This window comes from Aethalodelphis obliquidens, unplaced genomic scaffold, assembly GCF_003676395.1.
Source record: "Aethalodelphis obliquidens isolate GAN/ISIS:26980383/991018 unplaced genomic scaffold, ASM367639v1 scaffold89, whole genome shotgun sequence".
NCBI lineage: Eukaryota > Metazoa > Chordata > Mammalia > Artiodactyla > Delphinidae > Aethalodelphis > Aethalodelphis obliquidens.
In genome coordinates, this window is record NW_020838033.1 from 3,326,137 (window position 1) to 3,339,255 (window position 13,119).

The window sequence follows — 13,119 nt, forward strand, 5'->3', positions numbered from 1 at the left end:
GTTGAAAGATGATAAGAGGGGAGGCAGCTGGGTGGGGGAGCTTGAAGGGGCCCTCCCAGGTGGAGCTGGGCCTCCCCCTGTGCTGCCGAGGGCCCACACCCACCTCTGTTCCCTGCAGGAGGAAGAGAATGGAGGCCGAGGAGGAGGTGAGGAGTGGCAGGGGGCTGGGCTCCAGGGGCTGGGGCTGAGCTGGGACTGGTCCTCCTGCTGGTGTCTCTCCCTCTCCCCCAGGTCAGCCTGGATTCTGCTGCGCCCCCCACCCTTGCCTGATGCCCCTGTCTTGCCTCTTCCCTGTGTGTCCGCTCGAAACCTCTGCTCACTCTCTCTGTCCTCCCTTTCTTTTCTCACAGTTGTCTTCCTCTGGGCCTGTCCATTGTGCGCTGGGGGTGGCGTTCTGGGGAGCAGATAGGTTTCTAAGCCCTGGCCCCTGCCCTGGAGTTACTCCCAGCCTAGATGGAGGCAGAGGCAGGGCCTGCAGGGCCCTTGGGGCGGGAGGTAGTGCGCCACTGATCAAGGGCTATCCTTGGGGATAGAGACACTGGGGTTCTCGGGGCATGACGGGGGCCCTGAGGTCTTTCTCTTTTCAGATGTGAGCCTAACTCCCCTGGCTGTCACCCTTGCTCTCCCAAACGGCTCCTTACTGTAACCCAGGCTTCCCGGGGTATTCAACACAGAACCCCTTGAACAGGCAGACTTCCTTCTCTGCCACTGGGGCCTTTGCTGGGCAACCATGGGGCCACTGTCTTCCCGAATCCCCATTGCAGAGGCCTGTGCTGGGGGAGGAACCAGCTGACCTAGAGCAGGCCCGTTTCTCTGGTGGAGACAGTTAACAGTTAGCAGTTAGCACTTAGCAGCAGAGGAGTATTGCTGGGGTGTAACATGATGTCATGAAGGGCCGAGTGCCAGTCCCGGGATCCTTAGGCCTCTGCTTGGAGTGCCCTGACCCTGGGGGAGGGAGTGGGGTGGGAGGTGCAGGTGCTGGGTCTCTGTGAGCCTCAGGGTCTTGCTTGGCTCTCCTTGGGTCTGGGTGTGGACACTCTGTGTGTGTGGGTTTTCCTCCCTGCTGTGTATCTTCAGGGCTTTCATGGCACCCTTCCTTTGTCTTGTGACGTGTGTGTGTGTGTGTGTGTGTGCGCGCGCTTGCGCATGTCTGTCTGTCTGCCCCTCTAGACCGTGAGCTCGGGAAGGGCAAGGGCCAGGTCTGTCCATCCTCTGTAGTCTACTTTCTAGCACAGTGCTGGGACGCAGGAGCCATTTAGGGAGCGACTCCGTGTGTTTTCGTTTTCCCAGCAGTGTGTTGTCTGATCCTGTACATCCATGTCCCTGTGGATGTGTGGGTCTGTGTTTGTGTCCGTGTGAGTGCGATCACTGTCTGAGTGTGTGTCCCCTGTGTGTGTAGCGTGCATGGGTGTGACCTTCAGCAGCCACCCCCAGCTAACCTGGCTGATGCTCCCCAGGACCCTCCCCCCGGCACCGCCTGGAGCCCATGGACACCATCTTCGTCAAGAATGTGAAGGAGGATGGCCCTGCCCATAGGGCGGGGCTTCGAACAGGTGAGCTGTCCCAGTTACATGGCTCATCGCACAGCTCTGGGTCTCTTCTCACTACCCTCTGGTTAGGATGGAATTTCGGGATCCAGGTGTTGGGGAGGCTCCTGTCCCCCACTGTCATCCCTACATGGTACAGGGGTTCTCAGGTAGGGCCATTGACACCCTTTGGCCTGCTCACCTGTGGCCCTGTCCCTGGTCCCCAGGAGACCGGCTGGTGAAGGTGAATGGGGAGAGCGTCATCGGGAAGACCTACTCCCAGGTCATAGCTCTGATCCAGAATAGGTGAGCGCCCCTGCCTCCCTTCTCCCACGAGAGCCCCCAGCCCACTCACAAGTCCCTACTCACCCCACCCCCTTGGCCCTGGTGGTGCCCTGGCGACCAGGATCCCTGTTCTCCCAGACCCTGTTGCCTCAGCCTGGCCTGACCCCCTGCCCTGTCTCTGTAGCGATGATACCCTGGAGCTCTCCATCATGCCCAAGGACGAGGACATCCTCCAGCTGGTGAGTCCTGCCCTGCTGTCTGAGGTGGAGGACCCTGGGTGCTGGGGGCAGGATGCAGCCCTTCTCCTTGGGCCTCCCTCCTGCATCGGGCCCCCTGGGAGGCGGAGGAGTGAGTGTGGGGGCAGCACCAGCTCGGCATTGCCCAACTGGGGATGCCAGGCCCGTCCCGGGCTGGGGCTGCTGGTTGCTTCAATCGGGGCTGTGCTGGGGGAGGGGGAGGCGCTGGCCTTGGCCGGCAGGATTCCTGCCAGGGTGTTCGGAAGGAGCGTGGCCCAGTGGGCCCTGCCAGACTGGCACGTTCCTGTGGCTCCCGTGAGACACCTGTTCCCCACACCACTCCCTGCCTGGCCTCGAGTGAGCGTGTCTCCTATAGATGTGTCCACACACACACACACACACACACACACAGTACCCCACTTTCGTGTGCTCCCATTCACACTGCATACCATGGACCACCCAATACATAAGCAGAGAACACTAGATACACAGCCACACACAGCCCACCCTTCAACTAGCACACCGTACACTGCAGTATGTGATAACGTACACCACCTGCCAGACACACCATACCAGGCACTTACCACGATACACACCACCCCTCAGTGCTACACACAGGCACCCACTACCCCACACCCACGACCACAAACGTCACAGCGCACCACACACTCCTCAGCATCTCAGATCCCAACAACACAACACCGCAGTGTGTCCCACCACATACACCTGGACTTCTCATCGCCACAACACGAACACTTAGGACATCACAGATGTTTGCTGTTGTCACAACACGTACGCCCACAGACATCGCGCAGCCTGCTCCATCCCAGCACAGGCGCATGCGCTCACCGGTGTCACAGCAACCTGGACTTCCACAATCACGATGCGAGTGCAAATGCCCTTTCTGTCACAGCTAGCACTCGGCGTTCACCCACCGCTCACAGAGCAGGCACCACAGACGTTGCACGCGGCGGACCCTGCCCTCACACGTGTACCCGTTTATGCCACGCGCTCCGTGCGCATCACACACGCACACTCACACACACATGCTGTCTCTCTCTGTTTCGCCCCCAGCTCTGACCCCAAGTCCAGAGCAGTCTTCTCTGCCCAGTGCCCAGTTTCCTGGTCTCTTGGGTGCCAGCCAGATGCCAACTTGCTTGCCCCCGAGGTCACTGCCCCGCCCCCCCGCCCCCCCCCAGACGGCCTAGGGCCAAGCCTGGGAGGTCCTGGGAGCTGCAGTGCTGGCTTCTGCCCTGGATGTGCTCTCACAATCACTGTAATCACAGTGCCATGCTTGGCCCCATGCCCCTCTGGGAACCTCCAGCCCGTGACCTCGATTGTCCCCTTGCCCTTCCTGGGGAGGGGGAGGCAGGGGCGGGGGCCCAGAGGGGTGGGCGGCTCTCCCCAAGTCTCCAGGGCCCTGCCCGTACGCCCTCAGGCGGTGTGCTGGGGGGGATGGGGTGTGACAGGGCGGGACCTGGGGCGTTGCTCTCTCCAGCCGGAGGGGGCAGGGTGGGACAGCAGCCTTGAGCTCTGCTGCCCAGGCTCGGGTGGGCAGGCAGACCCAGATGTCAGCATCTGGGGGCCTCTGCTGGCCCCCCTCTCTCTGGCTGGCCAGAGGGTGGGGCCCAGGCATTCCTGTGGTTGGGAGCCAATGCTGGAGGCCAATGGGGCCGCGGCAGCCGCTGACGCCACCGCCGACGCGGCGAGGCCCCTCCACACCCATCTTCCCCTCCCTCCTCCTCCGGCCAGCGAGAGAGCCGGTGGGGGCCCGAGGGCAGCCGCGGGGAGGGCAGCCTGGGGGGACGGAGGCCAGGGCCGGCACAGTGATCAGTGGGGTTTAGCGGGGGGCGGGGGGAGGGTGGAGGCGGGCCGGGATGCTGCCGCCACTGCCGTGATGTGGGGAGTTCGGGGAGCCGGCAGGATGGCAGGAGGGAGAGGTACGTGAGTGTTCCCGGCCGGCCGGCCGGCGTGTGGGTCCGAAGGGGGCTGACTGAGTAGGGGTGTGGTTTAGCTCGTCCTCATCACATGATGTGTGTGCCTGGGACTGGAGGTGTAGTTATTTGTCTGTGTGTGTGTCTCATTGTGTTTCTCTATGTGTGTGTGAGTGTGTCTCTGGGTGTGTATTTTCCTGTGTCTCCTTGTGATGTGTGTGTATGTGTGTTTGGTTTCACCCTCCCTCTTTGATACTTCACCCTGAGATAGGCCCCCGGACAGCCCATCATGGGCCAGGCTAGGCCAGGGCCACAAGGCTGCTGTCCCTGGGGGCCGCCTCCTTTTTTGGCTGGGCCTGGGCGCCGGCCCCCGGCCCCCGGCCCTGTCACTCCTCAGCAATGCAGCGTCAGCCTCAGCTCCCAGCGCCAAATTCCAGGCCTGGGGTGCCAGAAGGTGGCCCAAGGCCCCTTAGCCAGTCTGGCCCCTCCCCCAAGCCTGGCCCAGAGAAGCAAGTTCCTCCTCACCCCAGTGGCCCAGGAGCCGGGCCCTCAGCTTCCCATCCAGGGGATGGAGGGACAGCTGGGCTCTCCCAGCCCCTGCCCACCCCCAGCCCACCCCACCCTGGACACACCCCTTAGGCCGCTTCCTCCCCTGTCGTCTGCCACCTTGACTGGTCTCTGGTAGGGTTTCCCGGCTCCACCCGAGGGTCTGTGGGCACCATTGGACGTAAGAAAGCAGGGAGGCAGCTGAGGCCAGCATCGGGGGAGGACCCCAGAAAACAGATGTTGGAATGTTTGTGGCTAAAGGCAGTCCTTGTCATAAGTCTCAGAAAAATCCTGGCTCTTTCTCAAGTGAGTGTGTGAGAGAGAGAGAGAGAGAGAGAGAGAGAGTGTGTGTGTGTGTGTGTGTGTGTATGTGTAAGACTCTCAAAGGCCTCTTATTTCTTTGTCCCCCCCCTCCGACTCTCTTTGGAGCATGCACTCTCACCCCCACCCACTCAGGACTCCCCCTGCTTGGTCCCCTCCCTTCAGTCCCCTTCTCTGGAGACCTTGACCTCCAGGGGCTGCTGTAGCCTTCCCCTGTGAGACCTGTTCAGACCTGCTTACCTGCTTCTGTGTCCCTGGCCAGGCCTACTCCCAGGACGCCTACCTGAAGGGGAACAAGCCGTATTCTGGAGAGGCCCGGAGCATCCCAGAGCCACCCCCAATCTGCTACCCCCGAAAGACCTACGCCCCGCCAGCCCGGGTCTCTACCTGGGCCACTATGGTGCCTGAGCCGCTCTCAGCACTGCCCAGTGACCCCCGGAGTCCTGCTGCCTGGAGTGACCCGGGGCCCCGCATCCCGTCTACTGCCCGCTCCCATCCGGACAACCCTTCCTTGGGGATGAGCCAGCCCCGCCCCAGCCCTGGTGCCTTCCCCCGCCTCCCCTCGGAGCCCCGGACGCTTCGTGCCTTCCCGGAGCCTGGCAGCCGGGCGCCCCCCAGCAGACTGGAGTGCCAGCAGGCCTTGTCACACTGGCTGTCAAACCAAGTACCCCGCAGGGCGGGGGAGAGACGGTGCCCCGCCATGCCCCCCCGGGCCCGCAGTGCCTCCCAGGACCGGCTGGAGGATGTGACTGCCCACCGCCCGTGGCCCTGCTCCACCTCCCAGGGTGCCTTGAGCCAGCTGGGCCAGGAGGGCCGGCTCCGCGCTTGCTCAGACGACTACCTGAGCCGGGCCACCCGCTCAGCCGAGGCGCTTGGGCCAGGGGCACTGGTGTCACCCCGCTTCGAGCGCTGTGGCTGGGCTTCCCAGCGTCCGTCTGCCCACACCCCCACCTGCCCACCCAGGGACCTGCCCGGGCCCCAGGCCCCACCCCCGCCTGGCCTGCAGGGCCTGGATGACGCTGGGTATATCGGATACCGGAGCTATAGCCCATCATTCCAGCGCCGGACTGGACTTCTGCACGCCCTCTCCTTCCGGGACTCGCCCTTTGGGGGGCTGCCCACCTTCAACTTGGCCCAGTCCCCTGCACCATTCCCACCGGAGGCCTCTGAACCACCAAGAGTTGTCCGACCAGAACCCGGCACCAGGGCCTTGGAGCCTCCCGCCGAGGATCGCCGTGACGAAGTGGTCCTGAGGCAGAAGCCTCCAACGGGCCGCAAGGTCCAGCTGCCCCCTTCCAGACAGATGAACCTTGGGTTTGGTGACGAGTCCCCAGAGCCAGAGGCCAGTGGGCGAGGGGAACGCCTGGGCAGAAAGGTGGCCCCTTTGGCCACTACTGACGACTCTCTGGCTTCCATTCCCTTCATCGGTGAGTGACGGTGCAGGTGGCTGTCTTGGGAGACTTGGTTTTCTGTGCCCTGTTGGACTTTACCCACCTGCCCCCATGGGCAAAACTCTGGGTTGGGTGCTGATGGGGTCAACCCGTTTCTGTGTCCGTCCATCTGTCTGTCCATCCAACTGTCCATTCTTGCATTCCTCCATCCATCCTTCTGTCTCCCTTCCATCATCCCGTCATCCTTCCTCCCATTCATTGACCCTTCCAGCCTTCTTTCCATCCACCTTTACTTCCCCCTCCCTTCTCCCTCCCTTCCTTCTCTCCTTCCCTCCCTCCTCCTCCCTCCTTCCTTCCATTGTTCCTTCCTTTCACCTGTCCTTCCACCCTTTCATTCTTTCTTTTCCATCCTTCCTTTGTTCCTTTCACTCTTCGTTCTTTCTGTCCACCCTCCATCCCTCCATCCCTCCAACACATATTTGTGTCAGGCACTGTGCTAGGCTCCGTGCTCTCCTGGAGTGTGTGATCCATGGGAACAGATGATCAGACAAGACCGATCCAGTTGAATGGGTGTGTGATAGGAGTACAGGGAGCTCTAGGAGGCAGAGCAGGGATAGACCGGGGCATGGTGGCCAAGGAGAGAATCTTGGAGAAAAAGGAAATTTTGGCTAAGACTTGAAGGAGCTAGTCAGGGTAAGAATGTTCAGGGAGAGAGACTAGAATATGCAAAGACCCTGAAGTGAGAGGTAGGATGCCCTTCCAGGTCGTCGGAACAGGTCTGGAGGGGCCTTGTCAGTCACTGGGGAGTTGGGATTTCATTCTGAGAGCAGAGGGAATACTGAAAATTTGCTGCCTTTAGAATAGATGTTGGGTAAGGGAGAGGCAAGAGAGTGGAGGGGTCAGTGATTCCCAGGTTTCTGGCCTTACGGGAGGGTGGAGCTTCACCTCCATATTGGGAAAGAGAGGGAGCGAGGCAGGAAGAGGTTTCGGCTGAATAAGAGGCGCTCATGGAGGGAGCAGAATGAACCGGGCTGGGTCTAGGGGCTCGGGGGGAAGACTGGGGTGCAGGAGCCCAGAGATGGTAACTGGGGCTGAGAGTGGTGAGCTCACCCTAGGGCAGCCATGGGAGTGGCGGAGAAGCAGCCCCGGCCAGGAGAGGAGGCACAGCCCTGGCCCCCCAAGCCAGCCTTCAGTCTAACAGGGCAGACGCAGCCTCTTGTCTCAGTAAGCTCCCAGTCTGAGGGCGGGAGGTAAAGTCTTTAGTTTCAGGGTCCTTCCAGTCTTGTGGGGGGGGACGTGGCAGCCATCTTCAAGGAGCCCCCAGCTGATGGGGGAGATGGTCCTTATCCTCAAGAAGCTCCCAGTCTGATGGGGGAGACACCAGCCATGGCCTCAGAGAGGCCTGCCTCCCGGCCAGGACTAAGAGAGATGGCTCGACCCCACTCCTGGGTGCCCTCAGTGTGATGGAGGAGGCAGAGGCTGAGCCTCCGTGACCACAGTGGGAGGGTCTGCAGATGGGGGGTGGCTCTGGGACCCCCATGGTGGGTCAGCTCCCTCGGCAGTGGGCATGCTGCCAGCAGGGCCCTGGAGGGCTTCTGGAGCCTTGGGGATGTGGTCCCGGCCCGGATGGGAGGCTGGGGCTGGGGGGACAGACAGGTTCAGCCTTCTGATAGCTTCACCCACCGCTCCCTCCGCTCTCGCAGATGAGCCCACCAGCCCCAGCATTGACCTCCAAGCCAAGCACGTCCCTGCTTCTGCTGTGGTCTCCAGCGCCATGAACTCAGCCCCTGTCCTGGGCACCAGCCCCTCCTCCCCAACCTTCACCTTTGCCCTCGGCCGCCATTACTCCCAGGACTGCAGTGAGTGCTGCCCGCACCCCCAGCCCCACCCACTCCCTTGCTGCCTGGTCCCAGGGGTGCCCGCTGCGTGATGTCTGGCCTCTTCCGACTGGCTTCTGCTCCTCCTGGGGACCCACGGGGAGAGTCCCCTCTTGGCCCTGCCCGGACAGGAGGGATCTGGGGAAGCCCCCGCCTGCTGCTCCGCTGACCCTGGGCACCTGTGGGCGGCTTCACAGGCAGCATCAAGGCCGGCCGGCGCTCCTCCTACCTGCTGGCCATCACCACCGAACGCTCCAAGTCCTGCGACGACGGGCTCAACACCTTCCGGGACGAGGGCCGGGCTGTGCGGTGAGGATGGGGGCTCTTGGCCCTGGGGTCGTCTACACACCGGGCCAGCCTGCTTACCCCCAGAGGGCCTTTGAGCCTTGGGGCTTGTGGGAGGTCCTGGCTGTGCCTCCCACAGCCCTCATCCTCTGTCCTCACCCCCCAGGCGCCTGCCGAACCGCGTGCCCAGCCTGCGGATGCTCCGAAGCTTCTTCACTGACGGGGTGAGTGGCACGTGTGTGTGGGTGAGGGTGTCGGAGGTCTGGGGAGGGGCCCAGGGGCCCACCCCTCAGCTGGGGAAGTCCCTCCTTGGCAGAGGGACCCGGCCTGTGACTCCTGCAACCCGAAATGGGCCCCTCCGGCTCCCATCTCCTTCCGGCCTCGGCTGTCCCCACACTCACCTCGTGTCGGCCATGTGACCCACCCTCTCTGTGGGCTCAGTCATCACCTAAAGACACCGTGAACCTTCCTTCCCAAGGCCTTTGCACTGTCCTTCCAGCCGCCGCTCCCCCATCTCCCGTCTAGAAGGCCCTTTCCACGGCCCACATGCCACATGACTCACTTTTCCACTTTCTGTAGATTTTTTTAGGCCTTCTGTGAAATTTCAGCCTTTATGCCTGATATTTCATGCCTCCCCTCACCACTCTGCTCTTCTCCTAGCACTTCTCATGTTACACAATTTGTGCGTCCATCTCCTTTCTTGCCTGTCTCCCCAGCTTGAATGTAAGCTCCATGAGGGCAGGGATTTCATTCGTCTTATTCACCGTTTGACTCCTCTGCATACCTAAAACAGTGCCTACACAGTGGAGGCACTGGGTCAGTATTTGCATGGTGTCTTCCGGGGACAGGGGACACCCTGGAAAGGGGGGGGACACACAGGGTTGAGAGTGATGGAGAGGCTGGAATTTCCAGCCTCGGGACCTGGCTGTGCCGAGTCTTAATTGTGGCCCGTGGGATCTTCGTTGCCTCGTGTGGGATCTTCAGTTGCAGCATGCGGGATCTAGTGCCCCGACCAGGGATCAGACTCAGGCCCCCTGCGTTGGGAGAGCAGAATCGTAACCACTGGACAACCAGGGAAGTCCCGACACAGAATCAGTTCTGAAATGACCTTAAATCTTTTTGATTATGGATGGGTTGGAAAAGGCATATTGATTTCAAATGTCACCTGGCTTATTCCTTATCACGTCCTCTGCTTACTTAACTATCCCTTGACCTGTCACCTCTACTGCTGGAGTCCTGCTGACACTATCACTTCCTCTGTTTAACTCCTTGTGGACATGACTACCTGCTCCACTAACTCGGTCTTTGTTGATGTTCCCACTTCCTCTGTTTATGTAACTCCATGTGGACACAATCACTTCCTCTGCTTCCTTAGTTCCTTCGAGTCTATAAAGTTAAGCGTGGTGAGGCATGTGGCCTGCAGGTCATAGCCTTTCCTCCTTTCTGGCTTCCCCATCACATATGTCTCATGACCTCAACACAGATGGGTCAGAGAGGGTAAGCAAGGCCCATGAGGCCACACAGCACAGCAGAGCGTAGCACAGGCATATGCCAGGCCCTTGTGGCTGCAAATGGTCCATGGGGCTTCTGAGATGCTGGCACTGTGGGAGCCACCCTAAATTGCCCTCTGTCGTCTCTCTGCAGTCCTTGGATAGCTGGGGCACTTCCGAAGACGCTGACGCTCCTTCCAAGCGACACTCAACCTCTGACCTCTCGGACGCAACCTTCAGCGACATCAGGAGAGAAGGCTGGTTGTATTATAAGCAGGTCCTCACCAAGAAGGGGAAGGTAAGATGGCTGGAGGAATGAGCTGGAGGTGGATGGAAGCTGGCTCCAGCAGAACTCCCAGCTTTTCCTACACCCACCCTCCCTCTGGAGCTAAGGAGAGCCAGCTGAGGCTGCAGCATGAGGGGTAGAGGTTAGATGCTAGGAAGAACTTCCTGGGGGTCCTAAAGAACTCATGAAAAAGAGTTAGCCAGAGAGGTGGTCTTTGCTGTGGGGTGGATCTGATCCAGTTGTGCTTGGAATTCTGATAGAACCATCCCATGGTTGATCCTTGGTTGGCAGATCACCCCCAAAATGGCCACTGGGGCTCATGGAAAATGAGAGAGCAAGGCCAGCGTGATTCTTTTAGGGGAGCTGAAGCCCCAAAAGAAAGCAGAGGTTAGCCTTTTCAAGGCCAGCCAAGGTTCTAGGCTTCATCCTAAGGGCAACTAAAAGCCCGTGGGGCCTCTTCCACTGGGCTTCCTGGGGAGTGAATTAAGAGAGAGCCAGAGGGAGGCAAGAAGACCAGTTTGGGGCCGCCACAGAGATCCAGGTGAGAGATGAAGGGGGCTTGGGCCTGAGGCCGGGAGGTAAGCAGGATCCCGAGGGGAGAAGGCGGGGCCCCTGGGTCCATGGAGTACAATCCCAGGTTCCAGGCAGCAGAAGAGGGAGGAGGAGGCCGCCCGACTGCTGTCACCCGAGTGGCCCAGGCAGAGTGGAGCAGAGAGGTTAGCATGAGCCTGGGCTTGGCTCCTCACTGTGCCACGAGCTGCTGGGGGAGCTTGTTTGGCTCACCTACCAGTTTCCTCGTATGTAAATGGAGCAAATGATAATCACTAGCTCATACACCCTTGCTGAGGATTAAATGAGATGATCTAAGCAAAAAGCGCTCACCCAGTGCCTGGCCCCCGGGAGCAGCTATCCTGCTTAATGCTATTATTTGAATTTTCCACCCTGCCTTCTAAGGGCCTTGTACCTGAAAAGAACATAAGCTTTGAAGTCAGACAGCCTTGGAATTCCTGCCCAGCCACTTATCAAGCATAAGGCTTCGGGCAACCCCCTTAACGTCTGAGCCTCACTTTTCTGATCTGTAAGATGGGGACAGTGTTGTTCTACTCCAAGGGCCAGTGTGAGGGTGAAGTGAGAAGTGTAGTCCAGGCAGGAGCGGCACTCATCTGTGCCCTCGTCCAGCCCACAGGTAATGATGAACAGCCTACCCTGCTCCAGTTCTCCGTTGAGGTTCCGGGGATTCAGTGGTGAGGGAGCCAGGCCAGTCCTGCCCTGCTGGGGTTCCTGCTGGGCAGAGAAGGCATTTGTTGCTTACCAGTTACCAATGCTTGACTGCTGTGATGGGGGAGTTCAGGGGAGCGGCATATAGTAGCGTATGACCCTGACCTCAGCAGGGTGGGAGGGGATGTCTGGAAGGCTGTGAAGGGTGTGTGGGAGTCCACACAAAGGAGGGAGGTGGGGGTGTGGTCTGACAGGGGAGATGCCCTCCTGCACGGCTAGGAGCAGGGTGGCAGGGGGTGCTGGGCAGCTGGGAGCCAGGGCAAGAGATGGAAGCCGGGTGGGGTGTCGGGCGCCTGGGCGCGGGCTCATCGCTCAGGGCGAGCCTTTGCAGGCATTTAAGGGTGGGGTGTGGGAGGTGTGAGCCCAGGAGGTAAGTGTTGCACCTGTGACAGGAGGAGACAAGGCCATTGCTGCTGTCCAGGTGAGCGAGGGGAGTGGGACCAAGGGGAGGGGACACCTTAGAGAGATTCAGGGGTAAGGAAAGCCTGGGCGGGCTGAGGGCTGGGAGGTGAGGGAGGATGGAGGAGGTTCCTGGGGTCCCAGCTTGGGCTGTGGGGTCAGAGAGTGGTGGGACCCTTCCCAGAGCCACAGGGCCCCGGAGGGGTAGGTTTGGGGAGAGGAAGCCAAGAGGTTCCTTTGGGGCCTCTGGAGTCCGAGGGCCCTGGCGCACACTTCTGCGGAGGTGTCCTGGCAACAGAGGCTCTGAGGGTGTGGCATTGGGAGGGAGGTCCACCTGGGGAGGGCATTTGTCCATCAGAGAGGACACAAGCACCTGCGGCCATGGACGCAGGAACACTGAGGGAGAAAGCAAGAGACGGCCGGGCCTCGGGAGGAAGTGGGGGATGGAGGCCAAGGAGGAGGAGCCAGGTGTGGACGAAGACTTCCAGCCCGAGGCTTGAGCCCTTCGGAGGGCCTGGTGACACCTGCTGACTTCTGCCTGCCACATAGCCTGCCCCCAGCTCTGGGTGGCCTCTGGCAGCCCAGACGCCAGTGTCTCCTGGGCAGGGAGAGGACCTGGCCCCTTCCTGCTCACTGGTCGGTTCTGAAGGAGAGGGCTTTCCACTCCCATCTGGTCTCTCGGTCTGTCCAGGGTCCTGATCGCCAGCCAGATGTTGTCTGCTTCAGCAAGTCCAGCCTTTCCCCGCCCCCAGCTCCCAGTCTCTTTTGGAGACCACTGACTGTCAGGCGGAGGAGGGCGTGGGTGGGTATGACCCATCCCTGCAGCCACAGACCCAGCATTGGAGCTGTATGCAACGTGCAGACCAGCTGGCTCACCTCTCGTTTTTACCAGTAGGGCATACTGATGCTAGGGGAGGGGGCCTGACTTATCCAAGGTCACCTAGCTGGTTCAGTCTCAAAGGGGCACCCTTGTCACCACCTCACTCTGACACTAAACTTCTCCTGGAGGGCCCTACTGTCTCCTGCTCTGAACATCCCTGCCTTGGTCCAGCAGGTATGTGATGATGGGCAGGGTTCATGGCTGGATGTGGCTATGTTCACCTGCCAGCCATGAAGTCTCCTCATCTGGTTTGCTCTGAAGATAGAAGCTTGGGCTGGGTGTGGAGTCGTAGGTGGGCCGTGAGCCAGAGGAAAGGAGCCCTTGATCTGATGGGGGAGATGGAACCCCCGCCTGCAGGGTGTTCTGAGGCTGATTAATTCATTTA

The 13,119-nt window shown here is 60.5% G+C and overlaps 1 protein-coding gene across 4 annotated transcripts in view; it reads left to right on the forward strand.

The window, feature by feature from the left end:
* The window catches only part of ARHGAP23 (Rho GTPase activating protein 23), a 73,411-nt gene that overhangs the window by 27,722 nt on the left and 32,570 nt on the right, over positions 1-13,119 (forward strand). For 3 of the 4 annotated variants that reach the window (XM_027094440.1, XM_027094441.1, XM_027094442.1), the window contains exons 3-11: positions 119-146; positions 1,458-1,553; positions 1,754-1,832; positions 1,996-2,050; positions 5,111-6,275; positions 7,943-8,098; positions 8,314-8,425; positions 8,568-8,625; positions 10,046-10,189. In XM_027094440.1, the coding sequence (XP_026950241.1) occupies positions 119-146; positions 1,458-1,553; positions 1,754-1,832; positions 1,996-2,050; positions 5,111-6,275; positions 7,943-8,098; positions 8,314-8,425; positions 8,568-8,625; positions 10,046-10,189 (1,893 nt within the window). Of the gene's footprint in view, positions 1-118; positions 147-1,457; positions 1,554-1,753; positions 1,833-1,995; positions 2,051-3,915; positions 3,988-5,110; positions 6,276-7,942; positions 8,099-8,313; positions 8,426-8,567; positions 8,626-10,045; positions 10,190-13,119 lie in introns of those variants that run through there. The other variant, XM_027094443.1, reaches the window with a different exon arrangement.